The sequence below is a fragment of the Phascolarctos cinereus genome, unplaced genomic scaffold (assembly GCF_003287225.1).
Source record: "Phascolarctos cinereus isolate Bilbo 61053 unplaced genomic scaffold, phaCin_HiC Scaffold_726;HRSCAF=1367, whole genome shotgun sequence".
Taxonomy (NCBI): domain Eukaryota; kingdom Metazoa; phylum Chordata; class Mammalia; order Diprotodontia; family Phascolarctidae; genus Phascolarctos; species Phascolarctos cinereus.
The window spans coordinates 135,884,397-135,901,791 of record NW_027556098.1 but is presented as its reverse complement, the minus strand read 5'-3'; the positions used below and the strand labels follow the sequence as shown (position 1 = coordinate 135,901,791).

The 17,395-nt window shown below is 40.7% G+C and overlaps 1 protein-coding gene across 1 annotated transcript in view; it reads left to right on the top strand.

The window, feature by feature from the left end:
* Positions 1-17,395, top strand: part of MYO7B (myosin VIIB) — a 163,548-nt gene that overhangs the window by 94,198 nt on the left and 51,955 nt on the right. Inside the window, exons 20-26 of the mRNA XM_078146147.1 lie at positions 3,569-3,787; positions 5,342-5,449; positions 6,726-6,902; positions 7,563-7,772; positions 8,517-8,687; positions 11,333-11,410; positions 15,942-16,069. Coding sequence (XP_078002273.1) covers positions 3,569-3,787; positions 5,342-5,449; positions 6,726-6,902; positions 7,563-7,772; positions 8,517-8,687; positions 11,333-11,410; positions 15,942-16,069 — 1,091 coding nt within the window. The remainder of the gene's footprint in view (positions 1-3,568; positions 3,788-5,341; positions 5,450-6,725; positions 6,903-7,562; positions 7,773-8,516; positions 8,688-11,332; positions 11,411-15,941; positions 16,070-17,395) is intronic.

The window sequence follows — 17,395 nt, the reverse complement described above, 5'->3', positions numbered from 1 at the left end:
CCAGACTAGAAATCTCGATTACATTTGCCTCTTTCCTCTCCCTTCGTTAGCACAGTCAATCATTTGAGTCCTATTGATTTCATCTCCACCACCTCTCTCACATCCATTACCCTTCTTCACTTGCCTGTTGTATTGATCTCTTTGCTTCTACTCTATTCTCTACTCTTCACTCCACTGCCAAACTGGTTTTATCAACGCACAGCTCCCTCCTCAAAAACATTTGGTGGCTTCCCTTTAACTAAAGGAGGGACCACAAAATCCTTACTCTGACATTCATTTTCCAGCCATATTTTGCCATGCTTCTCTTTGTTGCGGTCTGAGAGATTGAGAGGTTGTGACCTCAAAGACTGAAGTACATGGGTCATCTGGAATGAATTCACTGACTCAAGCATTCTTTAAGTCAAGGTGGCAAAGTTTTTTGTTAAACTTTTCAGCGGGCAAGGATTCTTAAAGGATCCTGCAAACTTAGAGAGGTACAGTTAAAGTTTATATAGGATAAAATACAATAAAACATGTGCCAAATATGCTAACTAGGGGATTCAGGGTGGGATTAGGGAGTGGTTAAGGAGTGGTCAGTCCTTAAAAGAACACGCACTTCTTGTACCTACTGCGCAGGCATTTTACCCAGAGTTCACTAGGAAAAGCCCACAAGGGGGGCTACATGGAGGTGTGGTTTTAGGCCTGCTACATCACTAAGTTAACTAGAGTTCAGGGTAACTGAGAGTTGTCCAGTCTGCCACCAATCAATGTCTTGTTAGACAAGATGGATGTAGGGAGTGTACATATCTCTTAAGTCTAGAATACAGTTAATGAGGAGCCCAGGATGTAGATAATGTGGTAGGGCGGTAGGATAGTATAGTAGTGGGTAAGAATGTCTTTATGACCCAGTGCAAAGCCAGTTTAAACTAATAAGTCCTTCAGGTGCTGTTTGGAACTGCACCAGGGAGAGAGATAAGGGTCTTGCTGGGCCCCACTCATGAGTAATTGCCAGGGTCCTTGGGCTGGGGAGAAACTGTCAGGGATAGTGTTTCTGAGGCTAGGGAGAAATTGGGCCCAAGTACAAGCACCCAAACATAAACACCCAAGCATAAGCACCACATCATCTTCACATTCTCTGTCAGCTGATCTCACTGCTAACAATTCCTCATCTTGTCCAGACCTCTCTTATTTCTTTGCATTTGCACACATCATCCCCCATCTCTGGAAGGGACTCAGTATCTCCATCTTTTGAAATCGTTTCCTTCCTTCAAGGCCTAGCCTAGGTGCCACTTTCTCCATAAAGCCTTTCATGAGTCCCCCATATGGAAGAGCACTCTCAATCTCCAGTCTTTTATGCTTCTCATTTGGATTTTTCCTTTGTATTTCTCTCATTCTGAATATCATATGTGTTTTATGTGTTTCTGTATAAGCATCATTGGCTTACTAAACTGTATGTTCTCTGAGGGCAGGAGCTACACCATTTTCCATCTTTGTAATTTCCAGAATCTAGCATAATACCATGCACACAGTTGATTCTTAAGAAACAATTGTTTTAATTAACAAATTTATCTTCAATTCCCTAAACTAAATTTTAACTAATTCAAGTCAGGTTTTATGCTTGGGCCATAGATATTTGCATAACAAGGTTTTAACTGGACTTGTCTCCCAGATGTGAAATAACACAACTATGAAATTCTAACATAACCTGTAAAGTCCAAACACAGTTTCATTTATTAAGGGCCATTAATGGATTTCAATAACCTATGAGCTAAAACAACAGTTTCCTTATTTGTTTGTAGTTTAATTAGAAGGATAAAATAATTAATTTTTTCATTGTTCATCTAGACTTCCAAGTTTAGTTGATATACGTGATGCTTTCACTTTTTATCTATAAAAAAGATAACGTTATGGGCTGACTCAAATAATAGAGATAAATGTAAAGTTCTATACCTGGGTTCAAAAAATCAGTTTTGTAGAAACAAGGTGGAGGAGACATCACTAGATAAATAGATCTGAAAAAAAGATCTTGGGCTTTTCAGTGAAGTTTAATATCAGGATGAATAGGTGGTATAACATAAATAGCTACAAAATCTAGTGCAATCTTGGGGTGCCTTCAGAGAAGCATGGGATCCAGAGCACTGGAGATGTTCCTCTGCTGTGTACTGTCCTGGTCAGACAACATTGAGAATATTGTATTAAGTTCTGACACTGACACTCCAGAGAAAAATGGTGAAGGGGCTGGAGACCACAACTCATGAGGATTTGGTTGAAGGACTTAGGGATTCTTAGTCTGGAAAGGAAAAGAGGGGACATGACAGCCATCTTCAAGTATTTGAAGGATCATTCTGTGGAAGATAGTAGAGAGCAAAACTAGGTGGTTGTTCATTGTTGTTCAGTTTTGTCTGACTCTTCCTGACCCTGTGCACCATAGCATACCAATGCTGTCCATGGGCTTTTCTTGACAAAGATACTGGAGTGGTTTGCCATTTTCTTCTCCAGTGGATTAAGGCAAACAGAGATTAAGTGACTTTCCCAGGGTCACACAGCTAAGTATCTGAGGTTAAATTTGAATTAAGGCCTTCTTGATTTCCAGCCTAGTGCTCTATCCACTGAGCTACCTACCTGCCTTCACAGAACTAGGAATAATGAATAAAAGTTGAAAAAATTTAGGTTTGATGTAAGGAAAACTTTCTAGCATTTACAGTTATCTAAAAGTGGAATGAGGGGGCAGCTAGGTGGCGCAATGGATAGAGCTCTGGCCTTGAGGTCAGGAGGACCTAAGTTCAACTCCAGTCTCAGACACATGACACTTACTAGCTGTGTGACCCTGGGCAAGTCACTTAACCCCAATTGCCTCACCAAAAAGCAAATAAATAAATAGATAGATAGAGAGATAGATAGAGAGATATAGATAGATAGATAGATAGATAGATAGATAGATGAATAGATAAATAGATAAACAAACAAACAAATAAATAAATAAATAAATAGATGAATGAATGAATGAGTGAATAAAAAAAAGTGAAATGAGCTGCCTTTGGAAATAGTTCTCCTTACTGGAGGGCTTTGCAAAAAGGCTGAGTGACCACTCATTAGGAACATTGTAGAGAGAATTCTTAGGGGTAGCTAGGTGGTACAGTGAATAGAGCACTGGGTCTGGAATCAGGAAGACCTGAGTTCAGATCCAGCCTCAGATACTTACTAGGTATGTGACCCTAGGCAAGTCACTTAACCCTGTTTGCCTCAGTTTCCTTATCTGTAAAATGAGCTGGAGAAGGAAACGGCAAATCACTCTAGCATCTTTGCCAAGAAAACCCTAAAAGGGGTCATGAAGAGTCAGACAGGACTGAAAATGACTAAATAACAACTGCAAAGAATTTTTAGTCATACATGAGTTGGACTGGGTGGTTTCAGAGGTCTTGTCTAACTTTAAGATTCTATGATTCTGTGATCAGTTGGATATACTTGGAAAACAGGTTTCTTTCTGATTTTCCTTCAACTCTACTTATATTCTTTCAGAATTTCCATGCAACTCTGCCCTAGCCAACCTCTATCACCTTCCCATTAATGTATCTCTTACTCTTTGCAGATCCTTTTGGGCTTTGAGCGGCTACAGGCTATCATTCGAAGGGGCCAATTGACAAAACAATATAATGCCATGCGGGCCAAAGTTATCCAGTTCCAGGCCCTTTGCCGAGGCTATCTGATTCGCCAGAAGGTTGCAGAGAAGAAACGGGCAGTGGTGGCAATCCAGGCACATGCAAGGGGAATGATTGCCCGCCAGAATCTCAAGAGGAGAAGAACAGAGGTAGGGCCTGGAGTCCAAATCCAGAGATGCTACATTTCAGTGATATAGAGCCTGTTGGAAAGTACAGAGGTGGGGACCAGAGTAATAAGGTGGGGGCAAAGGTGATGACAGCGGTGAGTCAGTCAAGAGAAGGGGAGCAGCTATAAGGTGGGATCATCAGAATTTCCATGGAACCACTCTCTGAACCAATCATATGCCAGAAAAGTGTATAGTTTCATACACAGTTCTCTTTTTTTAGTCTTCCTTGTATATAGAAATATTTATTGATGGTTATTAAATTCATAGTAAAAAAATACCAAGCCAACAAAAAAAGCATAATTTTCTAAATCTGCCTATCCTCATGCTGGCAGATTAAAAATATGTTCTGGTGTCTTGTGGGTATGACAAACACAAAACTTTGGGTTAGATTACAGTTAAACATAGTTCACATTGAGTTTTTGATAGCTCAAATATCAGACCTCTACCTACTTGGATCTCCTTTTTAGTGGGTTCTTTTGGGCTCAGGAGCAGAGGCAGAGCAAAGATAAAGAATTGAAGTTAGAGATGGACATGAGAAGTGGGACTGGGGCCAGATGGAGAGACAAAGGGAGGGCAGGGAAGTAGATGTAGCAACAGAAAACCCAGAGAATTCCATATGCTCTAAATCTACAGCAATTCTATTCAATTCAATAAGATAGCGTCACATAATGGAGAAAGAAATAGCCTCAAAGCCAGGAAGGACTGGATTTCAGCCCCAATTATGACATTTTGTGACCGTGCAACTCTGAGTAAGTCATTTAACTTCTCAGGACTTAGGGCAATTCTCTAAGACTGTAAGTTGATGAGAAGATGCCAGTCCACATTGGTAGAGAGAGTTTCCTCATCTGGAAGTTCCCTACACTAATAAAATTAGAGGTCTTGTCCCTGTCTTCAAATACCCATAGTTCTTACCTCACAGGATTGTTATGAGGATCAAATGATATACTGTATGTAAAGTGTTTTGCAAATGTTTAAGTGCTATAGAAAGATCAGTGACCAATAGAATGTGAGCTCCTCAAGTACAGGGATGTCTTTGTATCCCCAGCGCCTAGGACCATGCTTGGCACATAGTAGGGCTTAATAAATTCTTCTTGATTGATTGGTTGAGTGATGCCCAAGGGAATACAAAGGCATAGAGTACATCATCTAGATCCTTAAGGGATTTACAATGTGGCTGAAGAGTTAAGATATTCACATGTAGAAGAGTTTGATAACAATATAAGACAATACATGACCACATGCTACATTATATGGTACCGGCAATAAGCATCCTAGCGGTTTTGAGATATTAAAGATTATTGTGGATCATAACATCAGGGAAGGATTCATGGAGGACATGGGCTTTCTGAATGACTTGAAAGGATGGGTAGAATTTGGATCCCCTAAAGAACCTGGTTATTAAGATATCGTACAGTGTTTGTAATAAGGGTGCCTTGACTACAGCGTACAGATTTATGTGAGTGGCAGCCAAAGCAGCTGGTTCCCAGATGAGTTGCAACATCTGGGTAGCTTTAACCTTTAGCCCCTTTCCCACAGCACCAGAACAGACCTGAGACAAAGAAGCTTCAACTGGAAGAGAAGGAAGGTCTGAGGCTGATTGTCAGGTCAAAGAAGGCAAAGGAAGAAGCCAGTCACCTCCAAAAGGTGCGGAACAAGCTCAGGGGGTGGGCCCTGGCCTCAGTCCTGCGTCAGAAAACATAGTGAAGCCAAATCTTTGTCCATGGGCCTGCATCTGATGATCAGAAACTCCCCTCAACTCTAACTTGCACTATTATTTAGAGGCCATTTCCTCTGTCCCTTCCCTGCTTCTATCTCCATATGACCCTTTCCCTGCTTGTCAGTCCAGAGGGAGCCCTGGAGTCGAGGACAGGAGAGAGGACTCCAGCCTGTTACCCTTTGTTTATGTAAGGGAGCATCTGTGGCAACAAGTGTGGGTGGGGGAAGGAGGCCAAAACGGGGTCTTCTCTTGGAAAGAGGACTGGAGTAAGAGTCAGGGGGCCTGAGTTCTAGTCCTGGTTCTGCCACAGCAGATAGAGGACCCCAGACAAACCATTTCAGCTTTCTTGTTAGTGTGAAATGTTCTCAAGCTGTCAATAATTTGGACTTGAAACATTAAGACTTTGTGATAATACAGACAAGGGCTAATATGACATTTATCTTTGCTCCACCTGTGAAAGGGAGAATTGTCTCAAGTAAGGAATAGTGTGAAGAAGAGAATAGCTTCCAATCCCTCCAGCTACTTCCATCTGTTTGGAATGAATGTGCTTCTTGTAAATTGATCTCATGTGTGGATTGTAGAAGCACCTCCCCCCATAAGGACTTTTACTTGACAGCATTTAGCCTTTGGTGAGAGGTGCTATCTGGATAATAATAATAATAGTCATGATTATTATATATAATATATTATATGTTGTTATATGATAAAAACATGTTATATCATTTATTGTATAACATAACATGATAAATATCGATATTGATATGTGGCAAATATAAATACTATGTAATGATTATTTATTATATAATAGTAATTTATACTTTCCAAAATACTTTGAAATCCATTATCATACTTGATCCATATAACAACCCTATGAGGGAGGGATAGCAGGTATTATCATCCCCATTGTAGAGATGAGGAAACTGAACCTTAGAGAAATAAAGCGGTCTGTCCAAGTGCACACCCTGGGCAGCAAGGCCAAGATCATGTTTTTCAGCACCAAGGTCAGTGCCCTTAGTACTGTAGTACTACTCTAAGAAAAAAATCCAACAATTCAGACAACTCTCTAGCATCCTCCTTCTCAAGTAGTCTGAATTAATGAAATTTGACCCAAATTTCTGACCTTCTGATTATAGTTCAGTCCCATTAGGGCCCAGTGGTCTTGCCCACTTGTCAATAACATCTGTGCATCTGTTATGTGAGTAGGAACATCTGGCTGCCCTAGAGAAAGAAGAGGAAAGGAAGAACCAAATGGTCCAACCAGCCAAGAAGCGTGATTCAATCTATGACCCTGTCAATGATACTGAAATGGTTGAGGAAGTATTTGGCTTCCTCCCAATGATCATAGGTGGCCAGAAAGGCCAGGCACCACAGGGATTTGAGGTAAGTTCAGCCCATTCATTCTAACAAGTCTTTATTGAATGTCTATTCTTCACCCACACTTCTTCTAGGTGTAGTAAAGATACAAGAGAAGAAGACATCATTCCTGCCTTCAAGGAACTTACTGCCCAGTTGAAGAACCAAGACTAACACACACACATACACACACACACACACACACACACACACACACACACACACACACACAAAGACTAGTACAAAGGGAAGAAGGAGAGATTGTTGAAGTGCTATTAGGACTATTATGGCTATGCACTAAATGCTATTAGGAGATTAGGAGAGAAGCAAGAAAAAGGGAAGAAGGGGAATCCGGAGAACAACAAAATGCGTGAACAATTCATTTGAGGAGTATGTTGCAGGCAGGATAGGAAAAATCTAGACCTCTCCTGTCTATCCCAAACCATTTGTTCAACAAAGACAAATAAGATGCAGGGAAGGCTGCAGAGAGGACTAAGGGAAGTGAGGGAGGGTAGTTCTCAGACACTTCAGTAAGGATGGAGACACAAGAAAGGAGAATTCCACAAGGGATGCACACAGGAGTTGCTAAGTCCCTCCTTCTTGAATGATAGTCTGACTATCAGTCTGACTTTGAAGTTAACTGATTGTTTATCTCTCTTTCTATCTTTCTCTGACTGTTCCCACCAGGATCTGGAAACAACCACTGAGAAGTTGACTGAGGTAGACTTGGACACCATCCCTATGTCAGTGGAGCCTGAGGAAGACATGGATGACCTAGATGAGTATACTTTCCCCAAATTTGCTGCTACCTACTTCCAGAAGGCTGCTACCCACACACACATTCGCCGGCCCCTCCACCACTCATTGCTCTACCATGAAGAGGATGAAAACTTCAAGGTACCTTGTTTCCATACTTCTTCCTCTGAGTAGTTGAGACCATATCCTCTCCTTCCTGAATACAGAGGAGGAGGAAGAGCACTAGTTCTTAGAGTCAAAGAAAGAAGTGGGGACAGGAAGAGAGAAATGGTTGTGAGAAGCAGCCCTGTGGTCCCTACAGCCCTGGATCCAGTCTCTGATGGGGTGCTAACAAGAGCAAATTTTGCCTTTCTCTGAGGCTGCTGTTCTTTTTGTTGCTACTCACTCTCCTCAAGGAGTAAGATGGTACAGTTTCCTTCATGCTAATTTCTTAGGCCTCCAAAGCAGGTCCAAATACTGCCTTGGTGGGGAGTGGAAGGAAATGGGAACCACAGAAAAGAACATTATAATAGGTATCCCATTCCTTTAATGGTTCCAGTGTCTTACCAACCCCCAGTGAAATGAGACGGTAGAAGCAAAAGTTAAAAGAAGTTGTCTGGGTTCTAACTACCCCAAAAATATGTGTCTATATGTGTGACTGCAGCACAGGAGGGAGACAGTGCCTGGCACATAGTAGGCATTTAATAAATGTTTACTGAATTGAACTGGTTGTCTCTCTACATGTGTTAGGTGGCTACATGTATGCCTATGTAGATGTTTGTGCATGAATCTATATATGTATGTGTACACGTCCCACAGGTAGAAAGGGTCTGTTCACAAAGAGGGGCTCCCATATCCAAGGTGAATCATTCTCGTTTCTGTTTCTCTGTGTCTCCTCTTCCCTAGATTGCTCTAGTTATATGGAAGATTATCCTGCGATTCATGGGTGAATTCCCTGAGCCCCAGCTATTTGCCAAGAACACCAACCCCCAGGGCACATCGGTAGCAAGACAAATCCGAGACACTCTTGGTAAGAAGAATAATGCCCAGTTTGTGGTGGACAGCGTGCCAGAGAAGGTGAGGAAAGAGGAAACTTGGCCCACACTAACTAAGGAAAGGAAATTGGCACTTCTGATCACCCTCACCCCATCAAACCTCAGTCCTTGATGACCAAGGAATAAAGTGCAAATGATTTATTTGAATGCAAGGGGTTATTATTGAGAATGACTGGCATTGACTTTCCTATGTTTCTAAAAGGAAAGCAGTGGCCAAATTATTTCATGGCTGGTTGCCCAATGGTTAAAGCACATGTCATAGATTATAACATTGTAGATTTAGAGATGAAAGGGACCTCAGAGGTCAATGAGTACAATTTCCTTCTTTTACAGATGGGGCTTCTAAATAGTTTAGTGGGTAGCGCCCCGAGCCTGGAGTCAGAAAGACCTGAGTTCAGATCCAGCCTTAGACACTTACAAGTGTGTGACCCTAAGCAAATCACTTAACTTCTATTTGCCTCATTTTCTTCATCTGTAAAATGGGGATAAGAATAGCACTTACTTCACAGAGTTGTTGTGATTATCAAATGATATTAATATTTGTAAAATGCTTAGTTTAGTGCCTGGTACATAATTAGCTTTATATAAATGTTAGCCAATATTATTATAGATGAGGAAACTGAGGCCTGTAAAGGCCAAGTGAATTACCTAAAGTCACACAGGTAGTAAGTATGTAGCCAAGTTGAGATTGATCCTCATTAGGTCTATCACCACATACAGAGTGTCCCAAAAATCTTAGTGCAGCTTTAAGCTTTAATAGCTTTTGGCACACCCTATATTTTAGGACATTGACTCATCAGGGGAGTCCTGCTTTAGTCCTGGCCAGAAGTCTTCCCTTCTAATTGCTTACATTTTTATGCCCCTTAACTATTTCTGGCACACTATCAGCCCAAAATTCTTGCGTAGGTCCCTGATTTCCATGCATTTCAATTAATTTGCACAAAGGAAAAACTCTATTCTATAGCCATCAGCTGATCCCAGACTGACCTCAAACTGACTTTTTAACTCTAGCTATGACTAATTCCAATCCCAGCCATCAAATGACCATAGACTGGCTTCCTAACCCAGTCAGTGACACAAAGGTGTATGCTCGATGATTAGGGGTACAAAAGAGTGTGTGGATGGCTCGATAGGAACCCAACCCTAGTTCTCACTGATGAGGACCTGATTCATAGTGCTCATCCTCTTGTAGAGTAGATGATGGAAAAGCCAGAAATAAGTCCTGACTCCTGGGCTTGAGTCATATGACCATCAGCACAAAGCAGGTTTTGCAGGATACTGGCACCCATAGTGTTCTTATTTTGGCCTTAAAAACTGGGTCATAACCCATCAAAGAGGCAGCCAGCACAAGCAGCTCTGATTTAGGAATTTGAGAGAGGTGAGGAAATTCAGGAGCCTTTAGTCCCTACTGACCCAAACTAAGGGATCCTGAATTTCCTCACTTAGAACATCCCCTATGTCCAGAATACGGTTGATGGCCTGAAAGAATAGGGAGGCATCAAGGGATTAGAGCTCACAATGGGTATGTACAACAGATCTAGTAGATGGGAGGGAGAGGAAGAAATGGAAGGTGAGGCAGTTGTGTTCTTAGTGAAGGGAGCTCTGAGTTCACAGTCTTGAACATGGAGCAGTTTCAAGTAGTGACAAGATCCAAGGAGTGTCCATACAGTAGTGGAAGTGGAGGTGAAGATAATTAGTGGTGAAGAACTCTTAACTTCAATACTTGATGGACTATCAGTACAAATGTTGAATTTGTAGAGGGCAATGATGGGAGATGTAGTGGAAAGTCTTCAGCAGGTGATGATTGTACTCTCTCACCTGTTTACCTTTGTGATCAACAGTAAATATTTATGAGATGACTGGTCATTGTTAGGAAACCAATTTGTAGCCTGTGTTTTGTGTGTGTGTGTGTGTGTGTGTGTGTGTGTGTGTGTGTGTGTGTGTGTATGAATCTGTTTGAAGATGTGCTAAGAAATCAGTCTGTGACCCCAGTAGTAGATGCAATAAAGTGACACATCACACTGTACCATACTGTGCCATATCTTACCATACTTTACCATACCATACAATACAAGAACACGCACCAAATGCCCTTTATCTGCAGAACACTGTGATAGGTACTAAGAGAAATACAGAGTCTAGAAAAGTCATGAATCCTGCCCTCTTGGGGCTTACAGTCTAGTAAAAAAAATGAGAACCGATACAGATAACTGTACTATACATTACATAGTAAGAGTTTAAAAAAACAGTTCTATATGAAATCTAAAGGTCTAAGGGGATTATTACTGATGGGGGAGCACAAAATCAGAAAGGCTTTATGGAAGAAATACCATTTGCATTAGGTTTTAAAAGTTGTAAAGAATACAAGTTAAGAGGTGCAGTCTGCAGCAGTGAAAGAGAGAAAAAAGCTAAGTTGATCAAACCTGAGATTTTGACCTCACTGACACAATGTTCTAACCACTGAGCTAAACACCAGAGAATGGTTGTGGGTTGTTGTTGTTTTTTAAAACTTTATGTTGCTTGATTGGCTTCGCAAGCTCTAGGCTCGCCTTGCTGATTCCTTTCACGCAATCAGGGATTTCATTTCCCTTCCCCCACTATCTTTTCTCCTCCAAAACCTATGTACCTCTTTCACCCTTGGGCTTCCTTCTTTTTTCTCTTATTCAGAAGTCCACTTGGAGGAAGAAGAGCAACAGAGACATTTCCTCCATGAAGCTGAAGCGTTCATCCAGGTTGACAGGAGAGGTAAGGGCTGCAAGATGAGGCTATTTTCCATTCTATAGCTTTCTTGATATCCAGAGATGTCCTCCCTGATGCACTAGTGGGCAGAGTGGGTGTAGTGGAAAGAGCATGAGAGCAGACCTGCATTCTGGTTCTGGTTCTGTCATTGATCTGCTCTATGATTTGGCATAATTCACTTTATTTATCTGGGCCTCAGTTTTATCATCTATAAGATAGGGATGATTCTGTTTAATGAAGGGTGTAGAATAATTTCTATGCTTTGAATTAAATTCACATTATTTTGTATGTTGCTCTACCCTCCCTTACTCATCTACTCCCTTTTCCCAAACCCCCAAAGGAAGGAAGAATCTAATTATATCTTCTGAATAACAGATCTTCACCACCAAACTTTTCAGAGAAGAGACAAGAGAATGGGGTAATAACAATACGTGAAACAGAATAGAAAAAAATAGGCAAATCATGGACATAGGCCATATAGATTAAGGAGATGAAAAGACTTGAGATCCACAAAGATAATTTTGGACTTTGAGGAAAATTCATGAGGAGTCTTGGAAGGGATATTTTATTCCATTCAATAAATATTTATTGAATCCTTATTGTGTGTCCACATCTGGGCAGGGCACTGTAAGGGCTGCAGAGAAATGCAAAGCACAATCCCTACTTTCCAGGTGTTTAGAGTTTAGTAGAGGAAACAAGACTATTGTGTATAGTTGAAGAACAATGTCAGGCAGTGTATGATAGATACCTAATGGGGGATCAAGAAAAGGGTAAAAGAGCTCAAAGAAAAGAGACTACTATGGTCTGGGGTAATAACAAAAACTCATATGTTGTAGTGCTTTCTGGATACAAATTTGTTTTGGATGCATTGTCTCATTGTCTTCAAGGGAAGCTTCGTGGAAGTATTAGATTTGAGCTGGGCTCGGAGGACGTGTTGTTCACTAGAACAACCCCAAAATCTGAAATAGTTTTAGATAGAAATTTGTTAGCGCATTTGGGGGTTTTTTGGGGTTTTTTTTTTCCAGGCAATGGGGTTAAGTGACTTGCCCAGGTTAAGTGACACAGCTAGTAAGAGGACATTTGGAGAGAGAGAGAAAGAGAGAAAGAGAGAGAGAGAGAGAGAGAGAGAGAGAGAGAGAGAGAGAGAGAGAGAGAGAGAGAGAGAGAGAGAGAGAGAGAGAGAGAGAAAGGGTGGCTCCCTCTTCAAGTCTTCGTGAGTTTACATTATGAAGAGTTTAGACAAGGTATAAGGACATTTGCCTGATTGGCCTCACATAGGCAGTTGGTCATCTCCAAGAAGATAGATATAGATATATATATAGATATAGATAGATAGATAGATAGATAGATAGATAGATAGATAGATAGATGTGTGTGTATGTATGTATATATGTATGTATACATACACACATATGTATGTATACTATATATGTATATATGTGTGTGTATATATATATATATATCAGCAGGTAAAATCAGTCTATTTTGGGGAACCCAAAACACAAGTTTTGTGTGAACCCAAAATAGGTACTGGGTAGAATTCTTTACAACCATCTAGCCTCCCTGGAGCATCTCTGAGGTCAGCCTGAACTTGATAGTAAACTTTTTGGTTTAGACAAATTTTTAGCCACATAAACCCAGAATCCAACAATATTAATAAATGATAAATAATAACTCACAAGGGATAAGATTTGAATAATAATTTATAATAATGAGAGGTAGTTTGGTATAATGGATAGAACTTTGGAATCCAAGGATCTGGATTTGCATTCTAGTCCAACCACTTTTTAAAAAATATTTTGTTTTAATCAACCAAAATCTGGCTTCTTACCCTCTCCCCATCTTGAAAAATAGAGTACACACACACACACACACATACACACACACACACACACATACACGGAGCAGCTAGGTGGCAAAGTGGATAGAGTGTTGGTCCTGGAGTCAGGAAGACCTATCTTCCTGAGTTCAAATCTGGCCTCAGACACTTACTAGCTGTGTGACCTTGGGCAAGTCACTTAACCTGGTTTGCCTCAGTTTCCTCATCTGTAAAATGAGCTAGAGAAGGAAATGGTAAACCACTTTAGGATTTTTGCCAAGAAAACCATGTAGTCACAAAGAGTCAGATACAACTAAAACAAAATGTATGTATATGTATAGTCAATCAAAACTCGAAACAAACTTCCACACTGGCCATGTCCCCCCCCACAAAAAAAAATTGCCTCATTCTGCATTTTGAGTCTTTTGCCTCTCTATCAGGAGGTGGGTTGTATGTTTCATCATCAGTCATCTGGAACTGTGGTTAGTCATTACATTGATTCAGCCCAGTAGTATTCCATTATATTTATATACAACAATTTGTTCATCCATTTCCCAATTTATGGGCACTGCCTAAGATTTCCATTCTTTACCACCTCAAAAAGAGCTATAAACATTTTTATGCATTCTTAGAGTTTGTTTTGCTTAGTACTAATCCTTCCCTTAATCTACTTTCTCTCTAATTCTCCTTACCCTCCTTCCTCCCTATTTCTCTGTTGCATGAAATATATTTCTCTACCCAACTCTGTGTGTGTATTCTTCCTTCTTTTAACTGTTTAGATGAGAGTGAGGTTCAAGTGTCAGCCACTCTCCCAATCCAATGCTCCTTGTTTGTACATATGTCTACTTGCACACCTGATCATGTGAAATAATTTTCCCTAATATTTTTCCCTTCTTCCCCCCCCCACCACCTATGTATTCCTTTTCCCCTTTCTTTCCATTCTCTTCTTAAGATAATACATGATAGAACCACTCCCAGGCTTTGTCTAATTGCATTACCTCTATGACCCTTAATGATAATAAGGTTCAGAGGGAACATGTGTATCATCTCCTATATTTGAATATAAGTGGTTTATCCTTGTTTAGTCCTTCATCATTGTTCATTAATGTTTTATGTTTCTCTTCTCTCCTGTGTTTGAACATCAAAGTTTATCTACATCTTTGTTATTTTCATCAGGATTGCTTAGATGTCCTCTATTTTGTTCAAGCTCTATTTTTTTCCTCTAGAGGATTATATTCAGTTTTGCTGGATAAGTTACTCTTAGCTATAAGTCCATTTCCTTCACCTTCTGGAATATTGTATTCCAAGATCTCTGTTCTTATATAGTGGTGGCTGCTAAATTGTGTGCGATCCTGACTGACTCCTTGGTACTTGAATTCTGTCTTCCTGGCTGCTTGCAATACTTCTTCTTTGATGGGAAACTGGATTTTAGCCATGACATTTCTGAGAATTTTAAGATTTCTTGAAAAGAGGCTCTTTTTTGGTCACTGCATTCAGATACTCCAATGACTCTTACTTTTTTTTTCTCTTTGATCTGTTTTTAGGTCAGATGTTTTTTGCTGAAATACCTTACATTTTCTTCTATATATTCAGTGTTTGAACTTTGATTTAATATTTCTTATTGCTTCATAGAGTCATCGACTTTTTTTGGTTCATTCTGATTTTTAGAGTTTGTTGTTTGGACAAAGTTTTGTACCTTTTGGGCAAAACTGTTAATTCCCTTTCCAATTCCTTGTTCCACAGCCCTCATTCTTTTCCATTTTTTTTCCCTCAAGTGCTGTCCTGTTATTTAAAAAAATAACCTTATCACTTTTTAGCTATATGATCTCAGGCAAGTCACTTCCCTTCTCGGACTCTCAATTTTCTCATATGTAAAAGGAAAGGGCTGAACCAAATGATTTCTGGTTTTCCTTCTAGTTTCTCAGCTTCCAGAAATTACAAAATTTCTATGATCATAAGGTTTTTAGAGGGAAGGGGAGAGAGAGAGGGAAGGGAGAAAGGAAAGGAGGAAGGAAGGATAGGAGGGAAAGAGGGAGGGTGGAAAGAAGAAAAAAGAAGGAATGAAAGAGGGGAGAAGGAAGGGAGAGAGGGAGGGAGGGAGGAAGGGAAGGAAAAAAGAAAGGAAGAAATGATCAATAAAAAAATAGGGGAAAGGAATGAGTGTGGAGCTGAGGTGGAATGTGACATAAAGGTAAGGGCCAGTAACAGGGAATAATGACCAGCAAACACAGCTGGAGCTACAAGTGCAGGTTAGGAAGAATGAAAGATAAAATTAGAGAGAGGATGGGGTCCAGATTGGGTATCAGGTTGACTCAGGAACATTTCCAGTTGAGGCAGGGAAAAGCAGGACCACCCCTATCTAGAACCCTCATTTAGAGAGATAGGTCCCATGCTTAGACCTTAGAAACTGAGAGAATAAGGTTGGTTTGGGGAGTCTTTGTAGAGACCTGGGCCCCTCAGATTTTTAACAACACCTAGTTACCCCAGGAGCTGGAGATTTTGTGTATTTGCTCTCCTTCCCCCAGATGTACACAATGGGGCAACCTTCCCCCTAGTCTCTCTAGTCCCAGATGTATTTCCCCTCACGATAAAAAAAACCCTCATCCCCACAGCTGTCTGGATACACCAACTTTGTCCTGGGAGAGAATTCTCCAGAAAAGGCTTTCTCTCATGCTTCTCCCCCTTTTTCCCACTTCCTACTCACACCCTGGGTTTTAGGTAGCAAGCAAGCTGAGCAGCGGAGAAGAAGCCTTTGAGGAAGAAAGCCCTATCACAGAACGACCTATGTCCAATCTGGAAAAGGTCAACTTCATCATCAGAAATGGCATCCAGCAGCCCAGCCTCAGGTTAGTGACCTTCAGTTCTGTCTCCTCAGCTCTATCCGACGCTGGTCTCCCGTGCCAGCCCTAGCACCACTCTGCAGCCCCTTCCCACCCGATAGCTACTACCCTTTAATTCTTCATCCTTACTCTACTCTTCCGAGGTGTGCTGGGGACAGCTTGCACTGCTGGAGAGAGTAGATGGTGAAATTGTCAGTGAGCACTTACACCTCAGAAATAAGCAAATCAGAGTTCTGTTTATTATTTTGTTGATTGTCTAGACAAGAAAGTGATGGAGAAAATGGTAATAATGCAGGTTAAGCTTCAGAGTGTGTTGTGGGCATATTCTGTTTTCAGAGAGTTGGTTGTGAAACATTTACCAGCATACCCCTGTTTACCTTCCTCTAGCTCTGGAAGGCTGGGACACATAGACCAGAGCAGTTTCTCCTGTTCCCTGATATTTAAATATAGGTTATACTTCATTAGAACAAATATTTTTACAACAAAAATGTCTATATTTGCTTTAAGCTATCTGATATATGAAAAAAAATCCTTTGGGGGGGAGGGGGCTAGGCCATGGGGTAAAGTGACTTGGCCAGGGTCACATAGCTAGTATCATATGCCTGAGGCCAGATTTGAACTCAGGTCCTCCTGAATCCAGGGCCAGTGCTCTATCCACTGCACCACCTATCTGTTCCCCCAAAATCCCTTTTTTTTTTAAGGCAGCTGGGTGATGTGGTAGATAGAGCACTGGACTGAGAGTCAGGAAGAACTGAATTCCAGTCCTGCCTCGAGCACTTGCTAATTGTGTGGCCCTGAGCAAGTTACATTCTCTTTCAGCCTCAGTTTCCTCAACTATAAAATAGAGATAATTAAATCACCTGCCACATAGGGTTGTTATGAGGATGAAATTAAATAGCACACGCAAAGCACTTTGCAAGCCTTAGAGTGCTATATAAATGCAAGCTACAGTTGTTGTAGTTTTCCAGAACAGATGAATTAAGGGGTGGTTATCACAGAAGGATTCTTCACTTTAGGGAAGGAGTCACTGTTTGGTGTCTTAAAATAACTAACTTCCCTTGGGAATTTTTACTTAACTGAAGTTTGATTTGCACGAAGCTTTCAGGAAGTACAACTGTGACTCAGAGTGAGGAGTTCCTATTTAACAAAAAATATTTCCAAAGTACAAGTGATACTCAGTAATACTAACAATGTTTTGTTAGACCCATTTTTTGTAGCCCCAGAGAGTAGAATTAAGTGAAAAGTACAGGGAAGCAGATTTCAGCTTAATATAAGAAAGAATTTTCTAATAGCTAAGAAGTGTGCCCCAATAAAACAGGCTGCTTTGTAAAG